The sequence below is a fragment of the Ciona robusta genome, chromosome 7 (genome assembly GCF_009617815.1).
Source record: "Ciona robusta chromosome 7, ASM961781v2".
Lineage (NCBI taxonomy): Eukaryota > Metazoa > Chordata > Ascidiacea > Phlebobranchia > Cionidae > Ciona > Ciona robusta.
Genome location: NC_143241.1, coordinates 6,243,613 through 6,269,235, shown reverse-complemented (window position 1 = coordinate 6,269,235; position 25,623 = coordinate 6,243,613). Strand labels below are relative to the sequence as shown.

The following is a 25,623-nucleotide window of genomic DNA, read 5'->3' as shown; positions in this document are numbered from 1 at the left end:
TGAGCCATCTTACCCCACAATACTACATATGACCCATCTTACCCCACAAATTTGATGAACTATTGTACGCCATTAATAAATTCACATATTAAATATATACATATATAGTAGGGTGGGGGAAGATAGGGCATCTTTTCATTCTATTTTCTCGTCTCATTCTCGCCCCGTTTCGTAGTAAACAAACAACATTCAAAGAATTATAAAACTGTATCCTCACGACTTTCACAGACCATTGTTAATTGTTTAAAACACGATCAGGCTATTTGGATATTATCTATTAAAGGTGTCCCATCTTCCCCCACCCTACTATATTTATATTTGTATGGTGTTTGTAACTTATGTTTCGTTCACTCTACTCAGCGAAGGTCAGTAAAGCGTAATATAATGTGACGTGGTTGTTTACGACGTGTTCACACTAGTCGCAGGAATTCCGACAAAATAATTATTGCTGCAATCTTCACAATCCGCTGTTACTATAAATAGATTTCAGTGTTACCTGATGTTAAGTTGCTGCTTCCAAATCCTATATCATGAAAAAAAATATCATGAAAAACTTGTTTTTTATAAAGGCAACACTTTTGTTAAAGGCGCTTGGAATTCGCGCAAATAACAATTTAGCATTGTTACGTCATCAATTTTCAAGGTTGCTCCTAGTAATTAACCAATCAGCTTCCAGCTTTCCACGTGTTCGCAATTTTTTATTTTGCTCTCGTGAGTTTGGTGCGCGATTCGTTCTTTTGGTTTTGCCACGTTTTGGAACAGGACTAAAGAAGTTAGAAGTTATAATGTAGTTAAGTGAGGTTCTTTACTTTATAATAAGGGGTTGTTTTAATATTACATATATAATATACGAGCAATATAATATATTAATTTGTTGTATTAATATTTAACGTTTGATTTACAGCTGGCTAGCTTAAAAAATTATTTATTAAAAGTTTGAATTATTTGAATTTACATTGAAACAATACACACCGAAGTCTTGTGTTCAAATCACATCAATGGTATCTCGCTCACAAATGATGCAGCTTTGGATTGGCAACGTTAAAAGTAAGTTTGTGACTTTATTATAGAATTAAGTTTTCCTGCTTTGTCGCTGTTAGTATATTGTTTTAGCAGGTTAGCCGTTTGTTCTTATAATATAGTAGGGTAAGAAGACCCTTTTGCCTTTAGCACATAAAATCCAAATATCCTGATCGTGTTTTAAACATTTAACAACGGTCTATGGGGGGCCGTGAGGATACGGATTTTATAATTCTTTGAATGTTCTTTTTTTTACTACGAAACGGGGCGAGAAAATAGAATGAAATGGTGTCCCATCTTCCCCCACTCTAATAAATAGCAAAAAACGGTAATATTTTGTGCTTCGAACTACGTTTTAATGGATTAAATTTTGTTTCCACTATGTTAACCGATAATTTTATTACAGCAATCCAACATACAAGGAGAAAGTTACATAAACTCCGAAACGACAGATCTACAAGTTCGTAACCGCACAGTTGACCTGCATAACCGGTAAGTGCAAATATACATTAACAACCATATAAGGCAAATGTAGTATATTATACCATGGTGCTGTGGTTAACGTTATCCCATTCTACGTGTATGGGGTTTTGCAGCGAGAGACACAATGGGTCTATAGATTTAGGCCACAGTTGGCCCATTGGTCTAACAATAATTTATGCTGTTTTAAAATGTACATTGATTTTAATAATGGTGAAAGAATTACAAAACCGTATCCTCACGACTCCCACAGACCGTTGTTAATGGTTCAAAATATGATCACGATATTTGGATAATATGTGTTAAAGGTGTCCCATCTTATCCCACAGTACTATAGAAATCTTGTACCGCTCAGCGCTTGCGTATGGCATATTCTATATTCTTTAAGCCGCTGTAGTTGCGGGTTTCTATCTCGTTTATATGACAGTTAGAACTAACCCTATGTATTCAAACATTTTGTACTCATTTCAGATGCAGACACTACGCCATCAACTCCGCTATATACGAGTATACTGGTAAAAAGCTCTCTCCATAAACCGCTGTTAATATTTCGGTAAGTTTAATGACAACTTGTACAACTGTTGCAATATTTATCGCCTATTTGATTAAGGATTTAAGCGGTTTCTAGCCCTAATGTAATAAAATTACCTACAAAGTTGCATACATGGTAACTCGTAAGCGAGCACAAGATGTATGAAACAGAACATCCGTGTTATAAAGACTGTCGTTATTGTCCCTCCATACAAGGATAAATACGTTACATTTATACCAACGTACATGTGCTTACAATATTTAAATCTTAATTCATTTTCAACTTGATTTTTACCTCATAGATATGACGTCACACAACAAATGACGTCACTCAGCTGGTTCTATGAGCAAAAAATGATTGCAAATATTACGCGATAAAAAGAACTGCCGGAGCAAGAAAAGACGAAGGTAAATACCAAGTTATTTATCTTACAAGTTACTTAATTTAAATGTTACACGATTTGAAAGTAAAGAACGTGTTGTTATCATCACCTGTGCATTTGTTGCATGTTAAACATACGTTTACAGTGTTTTCTAAAGATACGGTACAATATAATACAAAAAATACGTTACATGCGTTTATGCAAAGATGTACTTTACAGTAACCTTTAGCTAAGCACGTTATCCAAATATACTGATTGTGTTTTTAACAATTATCCACTCTGTGTGGGAGTCGCAAGGATACAGTTAAAATTTTTTTTTTTTTTATACTTTTAAATAGTCAGAAAATAGAATGAAAAACTGTCCCAGAATATAAACAAAAATTTCCCCCATATTTAAACTTATTTTGTTTAGCAAATCCTTCGTAAAGATATTGGAGAAATATGCAAACTGTATAATGTTCATGTAGTAAATAAATGGTGCATATATGTGTACTATATTTACTAAAAATCAACAAATCTAATTTGTTTTATTACTTGTACAGAAAAGCGACAAAGACGGAACGAAAAGCTCAAGAACGAAGATGGAGCCATATCATACCCAGACTAGGATTTATTCTTAGTCGATGTAAATACTAACTTATGTGAGCTGTAGCATAAAAAGTCCCTAATTGAATGCTTGTTTAAAATTGAATGATGATGTGGTACACTGTGTGTGGTGTGGGGTGGGGTGGGGTGGGGAAGTATACGGAGATCAAAAGATTAAAGTCCACCTTTGTACACGTTAGTAATGTAACGTGGTTGGGAATCTTGGGTTTTATTTCTCCATGTTTGTTTGTATGTGTGTGTAAACAACCTGCATAAGAACGGTGCGCGCAGGTCAGATTTCCTCAAACTTTAACCCATACTCCTGGTGTCACTTATCAGCAAGGCCGGACAGTCGGCAGATAGATAGAAGTGACATCGCTATAACTAGGGATCGCTGTTAGGAAGTTAAGTTAGACAGAACTGGGGCACTGCACCGGGCCGACACAACACGTGTCATTGCACCCAGGCCTATACAGCGGACTGTCCTGGTTTGCGTAAACCCATACACGCCAGTTGGTTAAAAGTCCGGTCGGCGAAAGCTGGCGGGTTCCAACTGCAAAACAATTAGGCGCCAAACTTGCGACTAGGGTAGGGATAAAAATTACTAAAAATTGTTAGGTCCCTGTTAGGTCCCCCTAAAGCACTATAAACAATTTTTTTTAAAGTGTTATTTTCTTGTTGTCATTCCTTTTTTGAATCGACAACAAGCGCGAATATGCGACGCAAACTCGACGCTGTTGCGGCGGATTAAGTGATTCCTAAGATCACTCGGTTCGATCAATCTTGCGTTAAAGCAAGATATATAGTTAGCTCCCAAAATCCGTTCTTATGCAGTTTCCCACTTTGTAAACAATTTAGTTATTGCGACGCGATGCGGCGGTTTGCGATGGCGAAATAAATATTATCGCGGCTATTAATATTATTATTGTATTGGCCCATAGAGAATGCTGTGTTGCTGTGCTTATTGTATGGGGTGGGGTATGGTGGTGTTGGGGGGTTTCGGTGTTTATTGTATGTATTGATACACACTTACACTATATACACGAAGTGAACTTTAATATTCTGATAAATCTATGGTGTGGGCATTTCTGTGACGCTAATGAAGTGACGTCAGGCTCTGGGTTAATTACGTCATAAATAATGACGTAAAATAGGACTGGATTTCAAATACAGATTGTTTAAGCTTGCTGTAATTAAAAACATGTTACTGGACTTGGTATATTATGGGCTAAACGTCTCCGGTATATTATGGGCTAAACGTCTCCGGTATATTATGGGCTAAACGTCTCCGGTATATTATGGGCTAAACGTCTCTGTTATACTATGGGCTAAACTTCTATAAAATCTGTATATCGTCTGCTATTGTCTAAATGCTGATGTTTGGTCCTGTGAATGGGGTGGTCATTGCGGCGGATAAGAGGCTTGCATGGGGTGTCGGACGTTTTGCATACATGATGTGCGTATTAATTCTCAATCATTGGCATTTTTGCTTTTTTTGCGTTCGTTACGGATTTTCACGCCCGCTTTTGTCTTTTTTACTTGCTGGCGCTTTTACTTTTATTTTTACGTTGCGCGGAGCTCCGTTTTTTCATTTTTACGATTTTTATTTTATATTTTTGTCCTTGTTTCTCTTCCGCAAAAATGCCAATGAAGGGGAACTAAATTTGTACAGATGTTATGCGTGTTCGTAATCTCTATGCGACCTCTACCCCAATGATGTGGCAGTAACCCTGGGAGCCCAGCAACTAGCTATTGGGGCTTCATATTACTTAACCCTGGGAGCCCAACTAACTATTGGGGCTTCATAATACTTAACCTTGGGAGCCCAACTAACTATTGGGGCTTCATAATACTTAACACTGGGAGCCCAACTAACTATTGGGGCTTCATAATACTCAACCCTGGGAGCCCAACTGACTATTGGGGCTTCATAATACTTAACCCTGGGAGCCCAACTGACTATTGGGGCTTCATAATACTTAACACTGGGAGCCCAACTAACTATTGGGGCTTCATAATATTTACCCTGGGAGCCCAACTAAATATTGGGGCTTCATAATACTTAACCCTGGGAGCCCAACTGAATATTGGGGCTTCATAATACTTAACCCTGGGAGCCCAACTAACTATTGGGGCTTCATAATACTCAACCCTGGGAGCCCAACTGACTATTGGGGCTTCATAATACTCAACCCTGGGAGCCCAACTAAATATTGGGGCTTCATAATACTCAACCCTGGGAGCCCAACTAAATATTGGGGCTTCATAATACTCAACCCCGGGAGCCCAACTAAATATTGGGGCTTCATAATACTTAACCCTGGGAGCCCAACTAAAACACTGGGAGCCCAACTAAATATTGGGGCTTCATAATACTCAACCCTGGGAGCCCAACTAAAACACTGGGAGCCCAACTAATTATTGGGGCTTCATAATACTTAACCCCGGGAGCCCAACTAACTATTGGGGCTTCATAATACTTAACCCCGGGAGCCCAACTAACTATTGGGGCTTCATAATACTTAACCCCGGGAGCCCAACTAAATATTGGGGCTTCATAATACTCAACCCTGGGAGCCCAACTAAAACACTGGGAGCCCAACTAAATATTGGGGCTTCATAATACTTAACCCCGGGAGCCCAACTAACTATTGGGGCTTCATAATACTTAACCCCGGGAGCCCAACTAAATATTGGGGCTTCATAATACTTAACCCTGGGAGCCCAACTAAAACACTGGGAGCCCAACTAAATATTGGGGCTTCATAATACTTAACCCCGGGAGCCCAACTAACTATTGGGGCTTCATAATACTTAACCCCGGGAGCCCAACTAAATATTGGGGCTTCATAATACTTAACCCTGAGAGCCCAACTAAAACACTGGGAGCCCAACTAAATATTGGGGCTTCATAATACTTAACCCCGGGAGCCCAACTAACTATTGGGGCTTCATAATACTTAACCCCGGGAGCCCAACTAACTATTGGGGCTTCATAATACTTAACCCCGGGAGCCCAACTAAATATTGGGGCTTCATAATACTCAACCCTGGGAGCCCAACTAAAACACTGGGAGCCCAACTAACTATTGGGGCTTCATAATACTTAACCCCGGGAGCCCAACTAACTATTGGGGCTTCATAATACTTAACCCCGGGAGCCCAACTAACTATTGGGGCTTCATAATACTTAACCCCGGGAGCCCAACTAACTATTGGGGCTTCATAATACTTAACCCCGGGAGCCCAACTAACTATTGGGGCTTCATAATACTTAACCCCGGGAGCCCAACTAACTATTGGGGCTTCATAATACTTAACCCCGGGAGCCCAACTAAATATTGGGGCTTCATAATACTTAACCCCGGGAGCCCAACTAACTATTGGGGTTTCATATTACTTAACCGTGGGAGCCCAACTAACTATTGGGGTTTCATATTACTTAACCGTGGGAGCCCAACTAATTATTGGGGCTTCATAATACTTAACCCTGGGAGCCCAGCTAATTATTGGGGCTTCATAATACTCAACCCTGGGAGTCCAACTAAATATTGGGGCTTCATAATATTTACCCTGGGAGTCCAACTAACTATTGGGGCTTCATAATATTTACCCTGGGAGTCCAACTAAATATTGGGGCTTCATAATACTTAACCCTGGGAGCCCAGCTAATTATTGGGGCTTCATAATACTCAACCCTGGGAGCCCAACTAAATATTGGGGCTTCATAATACTTAACCCTGGGAGTCCAACTAACTATTGGGGCTTCATAATATTTACCCTGGGAGCCCAACTAAATATTGGGGCTTCATAATATTTACCCTGGGAGCCCAGCTAAATATTGGGGCTTCATAATACTTAACCCTGGGAGCCCAACTAATCATTGGGGCTTCATAATACTTAACCCTGGGAGCCCAACTAATTATTGGGGCTTCATATTACTTAACCTTGGGAGCCCAGCTAAATATTGGGGCTTCATAATACTCAACCCTGGGAGTCCAACTAACTATTGGGGCTTCATAATACTTTACCCTGGGAGCCCATCTAAGTACTGGGGCTCTTAACTAGCATTTCCAACCATGGAGATTCAGAATATACAGTTCTACACTTCATTCTACACCAAAACATTATCACACACATACAAAACGTGGTGCAAATGGTTAGGTGCTACAGCTCACCCCTTTTATTTTTTTTTTATATTTTCTGTCTTAATTCATTGGATCAGCCAATGTTAGGTTAGAAGTGCGTGCCGTGTCCAATTTCTTGTGTCCTGTGTCAAGTTTCTTGCAGTACACCTCTCAACGCGGCAAGCCACGTATAACGATGGTGTGTTGGGTGGTGTAAGTTCAGTTTATGAGACGGTCAGTCCAGGTTGCAGTTCTTGGTTGTGTGTATTGTGCGTTTCGTGTCGCTAAACCGTTGGGTGGCGTCGATCGCTGCCTAGCGGGCCAAGTAACCAGGTATAACTAGGGCTACTGGCGAGAGGTCCTGGTAAAAAAAAACCTCAACGACCACAAGCGAAGCAGCCTCCTGGGCGTGGTTGGAATCTTCGCTGTAAATATTTTTCTAGAAATAAGGGGACATTTTGGTGAAATTTGTTTATTGTTCCAACGGTTTAGCTGCTATTCAGTGAAGACATACGATCATCCTACTGTAATGTCTTGCTGTATGGCAGATGAAATGTTGGGGCAATATTTTTTTATCAGAACGTTTATTCATTTATAATATAGTAGGGTGGAGGAAGATGGGACACCTTTTCATTCTACTTCCCGTCCCATTTTGTAGTAAACATAGAAAATTCAAAGAATTACAAAACCATTTTCTAACGACTCCCATAGCATTGACAGCAACGACTGTATAAATGACATTCCGCTACTTTGTCTACTAGACATACGTCCTAATATGAAAACACTTCGTGTAATAACATTCAAACATTTAGGAGCCAATTTGTAGTGAATGAAAATGCCATTCTATAATTTTTATAATTAATAAAAAGTATTAAAAATGACAAGTCGAAACATACCCATTTTTAATAAACAACAGTAAAATAGTCCGCCAAAACCTATAGTAAGAATATTAGAAACACAACTCTGGGAGACTTATCTTCATAGGCAGTTTACAGAATTTTAATATTTTAATACAAAGTTATTTTAATAATCCAATACGAAGTTAAGTAGAGGATTTTAATTACAAAAGTAGAGGATTTTAATTACAAAATAAAGTAATTCGTTTTAGAGAAATCACAGTAATTTTTAACACTAAAATAACACGTCCACAATTTAGACTTAAAATAGGGTTGTTTAAATTATTATGCAGGTACAAGGTATAGCCTATAAGCCAAAATAAATGGGGCATTGGCTAAGTGTAAAACTTAAACGTATAAAAATATCTCAATAGCGAAGATCATCTCATTCAAGAACAAAGAAGAAAATCAACAGTAAAACGACAGTCGTTAAAACACGCTATGGATAAAAAGTGTGTCGGTTAAAATAGTAAAGGGTTTAATATTTTTGTTATTTAACCTAAACAATTAAGCTCGGTTGGGCAGCCATAAACAGCCAGAACAAGAATTTGAATATTTGGTTCTCCTCATTTGATCTTATTTGCTCTCAAGTTCACTCAGTGATTAAACCTTCACTGACGATCTGAAGAAAACTACAGGTAGCCTATATTAGGATTGGGTAAGGCGGGACTTTTTTAGCAGATAATATCCAAATATCCCGTGAGGATTTGTGAGGATACGGTTATTTTAATTCTTTGGATGTACTTTGTTTAATATCATAAATGTTATCTTAATTTTATTTGTCTTTGCGAATAGGATAATATAGAACAATTTAATTACCAAAATAATAAAAATTAAAAAACTTTTAATGTTTAAAGTATTAATTTTAGTTATTTTTCGAATACGATAATGAGGCGTCGATATAATGGAGATTAAATTAATTTCAACGACAAAGGAGGAAATTGCAGCGGTTCGAAACTTTTAAAAGTTATGCTGCTATCGGTATACACTTCTCCAAACATGTATTAATTGAAAACCGTGGTTGCTAAATTATTAATATAGGAGTAAGTCTGTACCAAAACGACTGTCGTAAAAAACCTGGAGATAAATTGGACGAGACATGAACAAAATATTAAAAAACAAGTTTGTACAAAACCTGGAAATAAAAAATACAAAAAACATCGATAATGTTATGATTTATACATGTAACGATTGAATGTATTTTATTGCACTTTAAATAAATATTGTTACTTCAAAAAAACGTTCCCACAACATGGTCAAAACTTGTTGTCCTAAATGACAAGTTTTGACCAAAGTCGGACTCTGATTTTGACAACACGTGCTTATAGCTAAGCTCTCTTGTTATTCGGTAATAATCTCTATTGCGTTGCTAGCAGCAACGTTTGAAAACAAATCAATTTATCAAAACAAACTTTCTCTATGAAACAAATTACCGGTAAATTTTAAACTCCTTGAAAGTATTTCGACTAAATGACGGGTAATATCAAAACACTTTACTATAATATTTTGCAGAATATCTTAAAACTGATTAAAACTCATCAGGTTCAGACGGAAAGGCGAAAGTTTACACAAGTATCCACGATGCAGTAAGACATGGCGATATCGCTCAATTGGAGTTTATGGTAAAGAATGGGGCAGGAATAAATGAAGTTGAGACGTCGACAAAGTTCACCCCAACACACTGCGCATGTTTTGTTGGCGCATTAGAATGCTTACATTGGCTGTTATGGCATGGAGCAGATACCAGTGACGTTACACCACGCGGGTGGACGCCTTCACATATTGCTGCTATACGCGGCCAAGATGCATGTATGCAGGTATTTGTACAAATCGTATAATTCTTAAAGCTGCTCAGTAATTTTTTAAGGCGGCTGAATGGTTCTGGATACCCACTTTCTTGTAAAAAAGTCACAAATATCTGTTTTATGCGGCTCTAAAAAAAGGCTCCGCATTTGTAAATTCCAGGGTGTCACTGTCATATGTACGGTCCTGGGTGTCATGAGTGTAAAAATGGGCGACAAATTTTAAAAACACTCTCAACATTGAAATACAAATAAGCTTTAAACGACTTATCTGTTATGAAAAAACTAGGTGTATTTCCGACGAAATACATTTTGGCAAAACTTTAGTTTACCATTTGGCAAGGCTTAGTCGTCGGAAATACACTATGTTTTTTATACCAGATAAACTACAAAAATGGTTTACATTATGCCTGGTAGCAGAAGTAACAGATTACAGTTAGACTCTCAAGATTTATTTTTTTATTATAAAATGACCCCGCAGGCTCTTGTAAGCAATGGTGCAAATCTATCAAGTAAAGACGACCGTGGTAGCACCCCGTTACACCTCAGTGCATCTCATGGACATTCATTCACACTACAGACAATCTTAAGAAGTGGAGTGGTGATTATTTATTATAAACTAATATCAATATGTTTGTTAAATACTGTACACTTAATGTAAGGCTATTTCGATTATATTCTGTGCATGTATTTTTATAATATTTTAATTATATATCGGTATCTTTTGTAACATAAAATGTTTTTATGAAGATAGCTGAATTTACTGCATAAAATAATGAATGAATGTAACTGATTTACCTCAAATGACGGGGCAACGACCGTCTTTATAATAAGGGGTTCTTTTTAATACTTTTTTGTGCCCGCTTACAAGTAACCACGTATGTAATTTTGTGGGTGTTTTATGATCAAGAATTTCAACCAGCCTTTGTATTTAACATTGTTATACAGGATGTTGGTGCATCGGACTTTAATGGTTGGCTACCATCACATAGTGCGGCTTTCCATGGAAGGTTGGGATGTCTTCAAATGTTGATTAAATGGGGGGCAAACACGGACGATGTCGACAACTCTGGTAATCCTAAGTTCTATTTTTCTCTACATGGGTGAGGTCTTGTAGCATGACACGCCCTGTGACCTTTGATTTAGGGCATAGTTGGCCCAATAATACTTCTTGCGATAGGGCTTACTTAGGTTTTGTTATCCTACATTAAACTAAGTCTTTTAGCAACACAAATGTATATTGTACGGATAGCTTAGAAGAGGGAACTAGGTATGTGAAATACAGCACCCATGTTATATCGACTGTCCTTGCCGCTCGATGCTGGGTTAATAAGTTACATCCATTTATTCAATACATAACAGTTGGTAGGACCTGATTTTGTCTTTTTTTACCCCCAAATCCTTACTATTATTTCCCATATATTGTTAGGAAACACAGCTGCTCATCTTGCAGCACAAGAAGGTCACCTTCCATGTTTGAAATATTTAATTTCTGTTGGATCGAGTGTCGAGCACGTATTATTAGCCCATAATGATCAAGGAGAAACCCCAAAAGACCTCGCTCATCGATTTTATAAAAGTTCAATTATTGATTACTTGAATAACATGGAGTATGAACAAGAACATCCAGAAGCTGAAGAAAGTTAGTGATTTTTTAGTGAATTTTTTTGTGAAACTTTTTTGTGTATTTTTAGTGAAACAGCCACTAAAAACAATGAGATAAAACAAAGTCACAGATCAAATTCTCAAAAGTATTGTTTCAATACCTATTTTTCCTTTAAAACCTGCCATTCAACAATAACTAAAAGAAACACATCTTTATACAAGTTTTGTCTTTAAAAGGAACACCAGTTATAATCATAAATGACTTTCCCGTTTCAATATTCTTTTTTTATAGATCTTGCTTTTCCTGCTCATGTAGCAGCATACAAAGGTGACTTGGTTGTGCTGAAGGCTCTCATTGAGCAAGGTGTTATTAACATCAATGAAAGAGATGAGAAGATGTCAACACCATCGCATAAAGCAGCTGGACAGGGACATGTGGAAGTGTTGCAGTGGCTTGTGGAAATGGGTGCAAACAGTAAGTAGATAGCATTGTTACTAATGGGTTGTCTAACTAGTCAGCCATACAGAAAAAACAATCACTCACAAAGTTACATTTGTGATAACTCATAAGTTAGCATGAGGTGTATAAAACCCAAGGATAAAAAGTTATATTTATTTACCTTTAACACAGGGACACACACACTACTTGACAATGATAATAAGCCTGTATCGCACTTGTAATATTGCCTTAACATGGGCATGTATGTCATTGGGCAAGATACTTAATAACAACTACTCCAACCCAGTGGTCCCTTATAGGTTGTCTAAACTGTCAGCTAAACACTAAAAAAATTAGAAAATCCACAAAACATATAAACCTTACACACATGGTAACTTGTAAGCTGGTGGAAGGTGTATGAAACAGAACACCCGTCACCCGTGTTATAACGACTGTCACCGGCACTCAAAGATAATCAGTTACATTCATTCATCTATTTATTCAATGCAGTGGAAATTCGGAACTCGTCGGGTGAAACACCGTTCGACGTCGCCAAGAGGTTCGCGCAACTTTCGTGCGTTAAGTTACTTGGTGGGGATGAATCAGATGAAACATCAACTGATGATGAGGATTATAATAATGATGAAAACTCACTTCAAGTTGTTAAGCAAAGCAAGAACCCAGCATTAAGTAAGTCGTACACTAACGTTTGAATATTTTTTTACAGAATTTTTTATCTCTTCGAATATTGTTTATCTCCCATCAATTACGTTAGAAAAAGCGGGGGGCTCCAAAAATTGGTGAGGTTTATGCCGTAGCACCCCAGGTGTTGGGGTAATGGGACAACTCTGGCCTAAATCCTAGGACCCATGGTGTGCTACACTGTAGGTCCTCACCCATATAGAATAGAATAGAACATTTGAAAATGCCATATTTTTTATCTCTTTGAATACATTATGTAGTTCAGACTAATTAACACTGCGAAGAGATGGGAATATTTCGAACCTAAATGTATGAATGGGCCTTATTCATCCTCGCACAGTGAGAAAACAACAGTCGTTGTAACATGGGTGTTCTGTTTCATACACATCTTAGGAGTTACCATGTTTTGGGGGGGGGGTTGTGGTTGTGGGAAAAGAGTTTATATAGGAGTAAGTCGTTCTAACTTTTTATTTTTAATTTAATAGATCGTTCATTGAGAAAAATTGAAGAATTAGAAAAATTATTGGAAATTGCAAAATCAAACTACAAGCAGTTTGGTGGGGTACTACCTGAGGATAAGAGAAAATATAAAGAAGAACAAGAAAATAAAAGGTGTGCAATTTTTATATTTAAACAAACAAATGAAGTCTTGTTTGTCTGCTAGGTGTTGTGACTACGCTTATTTTCTTCCAATTAAATGTAAATATATTTTTAAAGTAAGCGTGTTTTAACCAATGTTGTTTTGTCGCTATATCCTGTCTTTTCGTTTAAAAAATTCCTAAATCTTGTAATCAAAGAGACAAAAAAGTTATTATTATTAAAGTCACCTATTTATTTTCACATAGCACTTTAGACTTATGTTTATATTTCATAAATCTCATGCTACCTTATAGTTCACCATGTATGTAACTATATGAATTACATTCACTTTTTTTCTCTATGGTTTACAATTTCCACAACCCATAAAGATAACCTGGTTTAACAATTATTGTTAAGTGATTACTAAGCAAGCGCCAAAAAAATCCACGCCCCCCTAAAAAAAAATTACCTACAAAGTTACATAGGTGGTAACTCGTAATCCGACAAAGGTATATGAAACAAAACACCATGTTATAGTGACTGTCTTTGCCCGCCACGCGAGGAAAAATAAGTTACTTTTATTTATTTACTCTGCCAATCAAAATAATCATAGTTTTTATTTTAATTATATTGTTTTCCTTTAAAAAGAGTAATTCAAGAATTAGAAGCTCAGCTTGAATACGAGAGAGTTCGTAGAGAAAGATTGGAATCAGAACTTGATGACTACAGAGCTGAAACTGCTCACCTCAATCTACAAATAGAAGAAATAACCAACCAACTTCAACAAGCCAGAGGGGTGGGGAATTTGAAATTTCTAGCACAAAAATTGTTACTAAACATAACATCCATGTAATAACAGCCACCCTTTTTCTGCCACGCGAGGGTAAAGCATGTTATAGTCTTTTAAAAACATCAAAATAACCTAAATCATATGGGCAAAAAGAAGGGAATTAACAGAAAAATGACGATTAGTAAAACACTTCAAGAATAAAAATAAAAGTTATGTTTCACACACCTTGTGTCCACTAAGTTTGTAATTACTAATTAGTGGATAGGTTTACTGTGTCATTAGGTTTACTGTGTGTTAAAAATGAAATATTTTTTTGTCACTTATTTAAAAGTGAATTATTTTTAGGCACTTAATGAAATGAATGTTGAAAAAACACAACGGAAGAAAAAAGTTAAAAAGAAAAAAGATTTGTCGGGAGGTACATTTGTGAGAAGGACATTTAATTGAAGAATGAAAACGATTATGACTGAAAGTTACCGAGATGACACTCACTAAAGACTGTTTTCACTATGTTGAAAATCAAGGTGTTTGATAAATATCACACCAATAAAAGTTATACTAATGCATGAAAAATTTACACGAGTAACTAAAAACTGTGTTTTACTGTGTTTTACTGTGTTTGAAATCAAGCAGTTCTCTTTTTGTTTGATAATTATAAGCAGAAACTACAATTTTAAAACTTTTTTACCAAAATCATGAATCTTGTGCACAAAAATATTTAAAAATTTACACGAATGCTTAATTACTGAAAAGTTATTTTATATTTTTTGTATTAATAATTTTAAATTTTGTATAAAAGCAATAGCTTTGTGGTTTTGTAATAATGTAGCGCTAATGTTTACGTCAATGTTTATGTCAATGTGAATGTCTGTATGCTAATGTTTATGTAATGTTTATGTCATTATGTTAATAAATAAATGTTACTTATTTATCAGTGTTATGTCAAAAAAATGATCTTGAATGTAACTTACTTTATCCTAGCGTAGCCAGAAAATGACAGTCGTTAGAAAATGGATGTTATGATAGCAAAACAATAATAGCAGCGATATTAAAATTTGGTAATTCTAGTTTTATCAAGGTGAGCAGTTTAACAAAGTTTTTGCAGTGCAAAATTTCAAGCCTTTTTTAACAATTTCAACAATTTTTTTTTAGATTGAATTTTTTTTAGATTAAATTTTTTTTTTAGACATACGTAACTTTTACACATGTATGGTTGAGGTGACATTACCATGTCACAGCATCAGTAGGGTTGACATTGAATTTGTATGTTTTAGAAGTCAAGTAGTCGAAATTTTTTTTAGTGAGTGGCATTTTTTTGTTTCTTGCGGTGTTTCTTTTTGAGTTGTCTGGTGTTGATTTATAATATGGTGCAGGGTATACAAGCCTACTGAAAAAATTTTGACTTTTTTTTACTCATAAGCTGGCATGAGGTGAATGAAAACAGAACACCCGTGGTATTACTACTGCCATTGATATTTCTTGGGGTGTTTCTTTTTGGGTTTTTTGTTTCTTGCGGTGTTTCTTTTTGAGTTGTCTGGTGTTGATTTATAATATGGTGCAGGGTATACAAGCCTACTGAGAAAATTTTGACTTTTTTTTACTCATAAGCTGGCATGAGGTGAATGAAAACAGAACACCCGTGGTATTACTACTGCCATTGATATTTCTTGGGGTGTTTCTTTTTGGGTTGCCTGATGTTGATTTATTTGGTCCAGGGTGGCCTATTCTGAAAATTTTTGATTTTTATTTATAATTTTTTTTTTTTACTCATAGGCTGGCACAACGCGTATGGAACAGAACACCCGTGTTATTTCTTTAGGTGCCTAATTTTAGGTTGTCCGGTGTTGATTTATAATATGGTGCAGGGTATACAAGCCTACTCTAAAAATTTTTTTTTTTAATTTTTTTTTTTTTAAATCAATTTTTTTGGCCCTACCACGCGGTAACAAACAAATTACATTTGTTAAGTATTCACACATTATTTTTTTAATTCTTCTTAAGACTTTTTACATTTGTCTTTCAATAACTAACAATTAAATACATGAACTTACACATTCATTAAAAAGTATTCACCCAAATTTTTGTAACCGTCAACACTATTTTAAAGTTTATTTTTTAACATAACTCACAAGTAAATACATGAACACACTTTATTTTTCACCACAAATAAACAAAGCACACGTTAATTAACACTGAAAGTTGCAAACTCTTCTTCCAACGACATCAATCACATCATTGATGTCTTCAACTTGTGAGAGACTGAGAACGTTTTCGCTTGCCGGCTTTGATGCGATCATGCTCAAATCACGGAGATGAGACCCCGTGATACCAACTGCCATCACGTGAACGTTCATATTTCGTAATTCAGCCGCTGAAACAATAAATTTAAAAAAATTAAAAAATTAAATACGTTAAAAAATGATAAATTTGAAAATTTAACAGCTGCAACCAGAAATTATAAATTAATTTACAAATCAATAAATATGTGTTTGCTGGATAAATGACAGATGATAGTTATTTATCTTACATGACCAGGTTATTACCGCCAATAAACATGATTGTTTTTTATTTCATACACCTTGTGCCCGCTTAATAGTTACCACGAATGTAACTTTGTGGGTAATTATTTTTTTTGGTATGGCTAACAATTTAGACAACCAATTAGTGACCTCCGGATTTGACTAATTGTCTTAACAACTTAACATGTGACCAGACTAGTAACCAATACGTAACATCCGCAGTGTTATAACAGGGTATTCTATTTCATGCAACATTTGGAAATTTTGGACGCTATCATGCTATTTGTATTCAATACACTTTGTGGTCAGTAATCAGTACAACATAGGACTACTAACTTGTAAAAAGTTAAAATAAAAAAAGTCGTTATAACAGGATTATGCTATTCCATATTAGAGTAGGGTAGGGGAAGACGGGACACCGTTCGCACATAATATCCACATATCTGGATCATGTTTTGAACAATTAACAACAGTCTATATGAGTCATGGTGATGCGGTTTTATAATTTTTTGAAAATTATTTGTTTACTACTAAAAAAAAACAGAAAATATAACTAAAATGTGTCCTATCTTCCCCAACCTTACTATATTCTATATAAAATAGTTTACCTGCAGCTTTCGAGTTGTCCTTTGAGTTACCATCTGTCACAGCAATGACAACATTGGTGGAACCTTCGCGTTTTCCAATCAAATGTTCTCGTGTGAAAGTCAAAGCTTGTCCTGTGGAAATGTGTGTATTAGTTGAATCAGAAAATTAGTTTTATTTAGTTAAATTCATGATAGCATTCTTATGAGACTACATTTTGCTAGAAATACCTTGTTAAATTTAATAATCAAAATTATGAAATATTTTTTAACTTTTAAAATAAGAATAAAAAAGTTTTTAAAAAATTAAAAACAAAAATTAAAAAAAAATATGAAACAAACATCACTTTATACTTCCTTGAATTGGGGCCATTACGGGTTTTAAAGTAACAGAATATTAACCATAGGTTTAGATTTAACCACATCATTCCATATTGAAATTAAATAAAGTTAATACCTGTTAATGTTCCCTTGCCAGCAAACTGTAAAGAGTCGATCGCATTGTCAAGCTCAGATTTCGAGTAAAACCATTCAGTATCATTGGCAAGTTGTACAACAGAGTGGAAAGTAACGACTGCTATTCTCGTGAACTCATCTGACAGCGTAAATCTCTCATAAACCTGTGGAAATGCACGTTGATCAAAAACAATAAAAATAAGAAAGTGTCTAAGGATCTTGTGCTACGAAAACGAATGAGATAAAAATTAAGTCCAATCAATTGTATAACAAAAGATATATGTTTCGTCTAAGTAGCATCGTCAGTCTATTTAATTTGAAAAAGAGACTGACGATGCCATTTAGGCAAAATATATATTTATTTAATTGGTTAGACTTGATTTTTGTCTGTGTAGCAGCAGATCCTTACTGTATTTTTTTACACAAGAATTGTTCAACTCTATGAGCAACAAATCAGAGTCAGATTTATGGAATTTAATTCAGTTAAACAAGTAAACACTTACATTTTTAACAAACTGTTTCATTGTTCTGAAGTTTTCTTCTCCTATACTACCAGAGCTATCCATGATAAAAATCAAGTCCATTCTTGCTTTTGGGGGGCATGAGTCTGTAATAAAAAAATGAATTAGTTTGCTATTTCTAACAAAGCAGACATTGGGAGTCACAGATAACAAGGGTGTTTTGTTTCATACACCTCATGGGTCAATTTTACCATGTATATGTAACTTTGTGGGTGATTGTTTGGTTTTTGTATGGTTGACAATTTGAGCAACCCTTGTGACCACTGGGTTGGAACAATGGCCAATTGCCATTAAGTGTCTTCCCCATGGACACCTCCTAACACTCCAGGTTTAGAAAATTTACCATAATACATTGAACAAATAAATTTAAAATTTACTAAAACACATTGAATTGATAAATTCAAAATTTACTATAATACATTCAAATAATGACTTAAAATTGCTGATAATACATATTACATTGAAATTATCACTTTAAATTGCTGATAACTATTCACTAACCGACACAGCAGGCTTTGCTGTCACTCCAAGTCAAGTTTTGTCGACATTCAATTTCTGGGCTGCCGTGTATACTGTATCCATTATCACAGGAAAATGCACATCTTGACGAAACTTTGTTGCCGTTCGTGCAAGACACTGAACCGCTGTTTGGTGCACTTATGACTGGTGAGCAGACAGATTCTAAAAAAAATAAAATAAAATACAATAAATTTGGTATATTCTATGTGGGTGAGGTCCTGCAGCGTGGCATGACATGGGATCTGAAATTTAGGCTAGAATCAGCCCATTACCGTAAAACTTTCTAGCCTGACTGATGAAAAAGTTATAAGGTTTTAAGTGTTATACGGGTATTGTCTCAGGGGCTTGTTTTTAAAACTGGTTCACAAATCAAAATTCAGGGGCACCAAGAGTGTACCAAATTTAAATAAAGCACTACATATATATATACAACAAAGTACTGCTATATGTATTATACTATTAGCCATGAAAAGGTTGCCAAAATTTAAAAAAAAACATAATAGCGTTTGCAATTAAAAAAATTTTGGGACTAGTGGTCCAAGTACCATTGGATGGGGTTTAAGTATTGGTAACTTTAAATTAATGTACCACCGATCTTACTTACCAACACACTGCGGTAGTATGTTACTCCATAACATGTATGGTCCAAGGCATGTTACAGAAGAGCTTGGTCCCATAAGTTCATAGCCTTCATTACATTCGAACTCACAAGTTGAACCTTGTTGCCAGCCATCAGAACATGAGATTTTACCATTAGGCATACCGGCCAGAGCGGGCTGGCACAAATTCACTTGTTCTGGGAGAAATAAGTGAAAAATTGTGTTACATAAATTAGATGAATGAATGAATATAACTTGCTTTATTATTGTGTGGCTAAAAAAAAGGCAGTGATTATAATATGGATACTCTGTTTCATACACCTCGTGCCAGCTTTCATGTTACCACGAATGTAGGTTAATTTTATTTTTGTTGGTATTGATGACAATTTAGACAACCCATTAGTGGCCACTGGGTTAGAGCAATTGCCGTTGAGTGTCTTGCCCAAAGACATATCTGCTACCAATAGTAGCAGCAACGAGCCTTGAACCCATGACCTTTAGATTAGAAGCATGCACACCAATCAATGTGCCACGGTGCCAGAAATAAATCACAAATTTTGACAATTATATAAATCAAATAAATCCAAAGTACCATTAGTTTTCTCTGTATCGCAAACATATCTTGCCAATTCACTGCAAAGTAGCTCGGTCCATTTAAAATCTCGTGTTCCATAGTTTTCTGGATCCGAAACCAAGTGCACACATCTTGGCTCTGAACGCCCTCCCACTATAATTAAAATATTAAAACAAATTTGGGATTAAGATGCATTGGGTGCAGCCAGGGGGTTTACGGGGTCAGAACCCCCCTTTTAAGAATATAAATATAAAAATGAAAAGTTAGATTGTAGTTAGTTGTCATTTTTTTATAATTGGTTGTCTATTTTACTAATTAAAACAGAGCAAAAATGGGTTGACCTGCCTGCCCTGCAACCCCAGGTGCCTATGTCTATATTCAAATGAAAACAATGTAAATATGCACAGTGTCTTCATCTCTTATATTTGTATTAACCTGGTCTCATTCTTGGTGGACCTTCAGCCCAAACTTGGTAGTCAGTTGGTGACAATAATGAGCCATCTCTCCACCTATACACACCAGCCATGTATCGGTCATCTAATCCAATCCATGGACCAAGAATTTTAGTTGTCATGTCACCGTCAGGAACTAATTTATCCTAAAAAAATGTAAAATTTGAAACTGAAATTAAAAAAAAACATAAAAACTGAAATGTAAAATATAAATTGAAACATAAATAAACTAAAATGTAAAATACAAAAAAAAATCTAATAAAAAATTGAAACTAAATAAATTCGAATGTGAAATATAAATTTAAATCAATTGTAATGTCCGATTTAGAAAAAAATTTAAATATTTCCATAAAAAGACATGTCATCTTACCAGTAAAATAGCATTAAGTGTTTGATAATCCATCATAGTACGAATAGTAGCAGGGTGGCCACTTTCAATGTTAGCACATGCGTCTGATGCAGTAAATGATGGGTGTTCAGGATCTACCACAAGATATCTGAAGCAATATTCTCCATCCAATAATTCATGTGGAGGGCAAGGCAACTCCACTTCTATATAGAGAAATATAGTGTTGAAAATAGAATATAGTACTGTGGGGTAAGATGGGACACTTTTGGCACATAATATCTAAATATTCTGATCGTGTTTTAAAGTTTTAACAACGGTCTATGGGAGTCTTGAGAATACGGTTTTATAATTCTTTTAATGTTTTTTGTTTACAACAAATAGGACGAGGAAATTAAATAAAAATGTGTCCCTTTTTTTATATATATTATTATATATATATATATATATATATATATATAATAATAATAAATATCATTTTTCTCACTTGTGCAATTAATTCCATCCCCAGTATATTCAGCTGCACAACTGCATTCATAACTCCCAGGTGTATTTACACAAACTTTTCCGTCATCCATGTAACAATCTGCTTCCCCCGTCAAACACTCATCAATGTCAACGCATGAAAATCCATTTCCCTCATAACCAGCAATACAATTGCACCTAAAAAAAAATTTAAAATTAAATAAATGAATGTAACTTATATGAATGAGACTTATGTATAATCAAGTGGCTGGGCAACAACAGTCGTTGTAACTTGTAGCACAGGTGTTCTGTTTCGTGCGCATCGTGCCCGGTACAAGGTACCACATAAGTAACTTGTTGGGTGTATAGGAAATATTTTTAGGGGGCTATTTTTAGAGAATGTATGGCTGACAATATAGACAAAAAATAATGACCACAGGGTTGGAGCAACTGCTGTTAAGAGTCTTGCCCAAGAACACATACGCCCACAATGGTGGCAGCACTAAACCTTGAACCTGGAAACTCTGCAAACTAACCAGTTTGCCGAGGCACCGGTTAAATTTAAATGAGTTTCTGAACAACATTATTAGTATTACTTACAAATAGGATCCTGCAGTGTTGGTACAAGTAGCAAATTCATGACACTGGTTTAATGAATTGTCCCTGCATTCATTCACATCCGTGCATCTATAACCATCACCTGTATTTCAAACATAAGCATTTGAATGTAACTTGCTTCAATCTCATGTGGCGGGGCAATGGCAGCAGTTATAACACAAGTGTTCTGTCTCATACACCTCGTGCCAGCTTAGGAGCAAAATCAAAATTTATGAGTAAAAATTTGTGTAGGCTTGCATATCCTGCAGCAAATAAATGACACCCTTGTATAATATACCTGTATATCCTCTTCTGCAAACGCAAGAATTGCCGTCTGAGGACTCAATAGCTAGTTCATGACAGTCTGTAACAAATTTAAGTTAAATTATTTCTATTTTGAGTTAAAATAAATTAAAGGTAACCTGAATGTGTATGAATGTAAATTATCCTCCCGTGGCCGGAAAACGACAGTCGTAATAACACCTTGTTCTGTTTAATGCACCTCGTGCTTGCTTACGAGTTACTATGTATGTTGCTGTGTGGGGGATTCTTTTTAGGGAGATTTTTTCATGTATGGCTGATAATTTGGACAACCTATTAGTGACTACTGGGTTGGAGCGATTGCCGTTTTCCTAGGCTCATACAGCCATAATGGTAGCAGCGACAAGCCTGGAATACCTCTGGGTTACATTATAACATACATGCGCGCCAACCACTTTTCCACGGTGCCGAAATTATCCTATTTTGGGTTAAATTTTCCCGAATTTCAGCACAGAACTGTATGCAAATATTTTTGTTACCTTGTTTGCAGTATGGCTTCTCATAATTCCAATTTGAATTGTCGTTCATGCACGTTACAACTTGTTCACCTTGCAGCGTATACCCTTCACTGCATTCAAACGAGCAGTTCGAGTGCCACCTAGCGCCGTCAGTACAATCAACAGATCCGAAACTAGGTTGCGTTGTCATATCATCGTTACAATAGGAATCCGGACAGTTTACATCGAACATTGGATCTGTATAAACAAAACTATGTATACGAACTATATTCCACTTATAGCTTTGTCGTTGTAAAGTAGTTAGCGCGTCTTTAACCATAGTTTACCCACAATTACCCACAAAGTTACATATATATTACTGGGGGGAGATGGGACACCTTTAGCAAATAATATCCAAATACTCTGATCATGTTTTAAACATTTAACGACGACCAATGAGTGTCGTGAGAACACGTTTTTATAATTCTTTGAAAATTCCTTATTTACTACCAATGAGACGTACAAATATAATAAAAAGGTGTCCCATATTTTCCCACCCCACTATATGGTATCTCGTGTACGAGGTGTGAGAAGCAGAACACCCGTGTTATAACAACTGTCGTTGACTCGCCACGCAAAAATAAATAAGTTGTATCTATTCAGTAATCTTACCGTATATGCATTGAGTCGGTTCGTTTGACCAAGTACCATCATCTTGGCATACGCGGTTGGCTTCGTCGTCATTTTGCGGCAAGCCGTTATCGCTTTCTGTTCGGTAACATAGATCACACTGTATCGAACATACGGAGTTAACTGAAATATCATCCGGTGTACAAGAGTATGTTCCATGGGGTGGCGATAAAAGTTTTGGGCACGTAATTTTCTTCGTGCAAACAGGCTTAGGGTGACTCCACTGTTTCGTCACTTCACACGTGATTTCTGCCTGTCCAATCAAGTCGTAGCCATCCGCACATTGGATGCTACACACTGAACCGACAGTGCGGCCATCCGTACAGGTAGTTTCACCATTTTCTGGAGGAGTTAGCATCGTAGCATCACAGCGATCACATCTTGTGTCTAAAAACAAGACATGCTTTTAATAAATATAGTCGGGTGGGGAAAGACAGGACACCTTAATATCCAAACATCCTGATCGTGTTTGAAACAATTCACAACGGTCTATTATGGAAGTCGTGAGGATACGGTTTTTATAATTCTTTGAATGTTCTTTCTTTACCACCAAATGGGACGGGAAAAAAGGGCAAACAGTGTCCCATCTTACCCCAACCTACTCTACCACCTAATCGCTTTACATGTAACATATTTTTTAAAAAATTCTATTTATCTTTCGAAGACGATAGCAAACATAAAGTAAGTTAAAACAAAAACGAAACAAGGGGAAAGTTAAAACAAAAACGAAACAAGGGGAATAAACAGAAAACCAAAAGTCTCTATAAAACTCTCAGAATAAAAGCATATTTGCAAAAAATATCGATTAAAAGTTACATACCGTATTCACATTCAGTTTCTGCGCCTGACCACAGTTTACTTTCAAGGCATATTCTGCTATCTGACCCAACAACGTTGTAACACTGGTCACATCGGAAGTCGCACACAGTAGTGTTGTACTGGGTGTTGAATGAACAAGTAACTGTACCATGTTCCGGTGCTTTCAATTCTGTACATTGACGCTCTGGAAAAAAATCTTAATTCAGAAAATAAACGCTTTTTAGTGAAACGCTTCAAAAATAAACGCTTTTTAGTGAAACGCTTCAAAAATAAACGCTTTTTAGAAAATTTTAGTGGTTAGAGCCCTGCTAGCTAGAATCGTACCCAAAAAGTAGTTAACGCTGAAATCAGTCTGTATCACCTTGGGCAAGACACTTCACGGTCATTTTATACTCTATAGGCACAGTGGTCATAAATGAGATGTCTAATTTGTCGAACATATAGAAAAACAAAGCACCAAAATAACCGAAAAGTTACGGGTCTGGTATATCTGGTAAGTGGGCACGAGTTTATAAAATAGTACATTCGGTATAAATGGTCATTGTTCAGCCACTCGAAGGTAATCACCCACAAAGTAACATACATGGTAACTTGTAAGCTGGTACGAGGCCGAGGTGTATAAAGAATAACACCCGTGTTATAAAATTCAACAACCTAGTTTTGTTCATGAATTCTTACCCTGCAGGTCGCCGTTGCAGTTAGGTGTGTTACAGCAATATCTGCACACTGATAAAGGAGTGTTTGGAATATCGTTGCATTGTGTGCTTGGCCAACCAGGACGATCGTTTTGGAGGAAGTTGTTGTTGCATGCATGTTCTTGCTTGCACCCCTGTTAACAATACATGTGTTATAGTAGGTTGGGGTAAGGTGGGACACCCTTTCTTTCTCTTTTTAAGTCCAATTTGGTAGTAAACAAAGAATATTTATAGAGTTATACAATTGCATCCCAGCGGCTCTTAAAGAGCGTTATTAATTGTTCAAATTACCATCAGGAAATATGGGATTTAGTAGCTAACGGTATACCATCTTTTACCCAACAGTACTTTAACTATTAAAGTTTTGAAAAGGCTATTTACCTTTTTTATTCTAACAGCAAACGTGTTCCCGATACTGTAAACCCGAATTTCTGTTTGGCACGCTTTTTCGTTTCGTTGACAAGTGACCATTTTTTGACAATCTGCATTTGACCTTGCGTTGTCGCAACTGAAACATTGCTGGTTGACAGCGGACGAACTGAAGCTTATTGTCCGTTGCAATTTTGAAGCTACCACCACATATGGTAGCACAGTTAGTAGGAGGTGAAGAGCCATTAAACCTAAAACGACAGCAGTAAGAAATACGAACACGCATAGTGCAAGAAATGTAGGGTATATAAGTTGTTTACCTATTTATAATTACCTCCTAAGTTACATATATGATTCGTAAACGTGCACGAAGCGTATGAAATAAAAACTCGTGTTAAAACGACTGTCATTGCCTCGCCATGCGATGATAAATAAGACATATAGGACATAGGATATTTACCTTTTCCGTTTGGAGATATCATAGTTATAGATAAGTCGCTCTGCTGATACTGATATCTTGCAGTGTAAAACACAAGTGATATTTACTTGGCCATTGCACGGCCTTTTATACGGACTGTCGGTACTCAAATTCATGGTGTGCCTAAATTTAGCATAGTTTTGTAATAAAACATTTATATCTGGTCTTCATTTACGATTGTCTGAAGTTTAATTTGTCTTGCTGCATACAATCACCAGTAGTGAATGTTAACAGCCATTCTTG

The 25,623-nt window shown here is 36.1% G+C and overlaps 2 protein-coding genes across 2 annotated transcripts; one reads left to right on the top strand and one right to left on the bottom strand.

The window, feature by feature from the left end:
* Window positions 1-9,349: 9,349 nt before the first annotated feature.
* Window positions 9,350-14,868, top strand: LOC149734197 (ankyrin repeat domain-containing protein 42-like). Its single transcript, XM_089881765.1, has 10 exons — window positions 9,350-9,499; window positions 9,565-9,839; window positions 10,306-10,425; window positions 10,773-10,896; window positions 11,254-11,466; window positions 11,722-11,904; window positions 12,379-12,558; window positions 13,056-13,182; window positions 13,798-13,945; window positions 14,285-14,868. The coding sequence occupies exons 1-10, from the start codon at window positions 9,493-9,495 to the stop codon at window positions 14,384-14,386; spliced, it is 1,479 nt and encodes a 492-aa protein (XP_089737891.1). The 5' UTR covers window positions 9,350-9,492; the 3' UTR covers window positions 14,387-14,868.
* Window positions 14,869-16,017: 1,149 nt separating this feature from the next.
* LOC149734196 (sushi, von Willebrand factor type A, EGF and pentraxin domain-containing protein 1-like) lies at window positions 16,018-25,518 on the bottom strand. Its single transcript, XM_089881762.1, has 18 exons — window positions 25,363-25,518; window positions 24,915-25,153; window positions 24,517-24,667; window positions 23,840-24,022; window positions 23,002-23,406; window positions 22,372-22,587; window positions 21,870-21,935; window positions 21,575-21,674; window positions 20,997-21,172; window positions 20,534-20,715; window positions 20,147-20,309; window positions 19,730-19,864; window positions 19,143-19,334; window positions 18,521-18,700; window positions 18,002-18,105; window positions 17,500-17,662; window positions 17,067-17,177; window positions 16,018-16,310 (listed from the first exon to the last, which is right to left on the bottom strand). The coding sequence occupies exons 1-18, from the start codon at window positions 25,382-25,384 to the stop codon at window positions 16,126-16,128; spliced, it is 2,973 nt and encodes a 990-aa protein (XP_089737888.1). The 5' UTR covers window positions 25,385-25,518; the 3' UTR covers window positions 16,018-16,125.
* Between the last annotated feature and the right edge of the window lie 105 nt (window positions 25,519-25,623).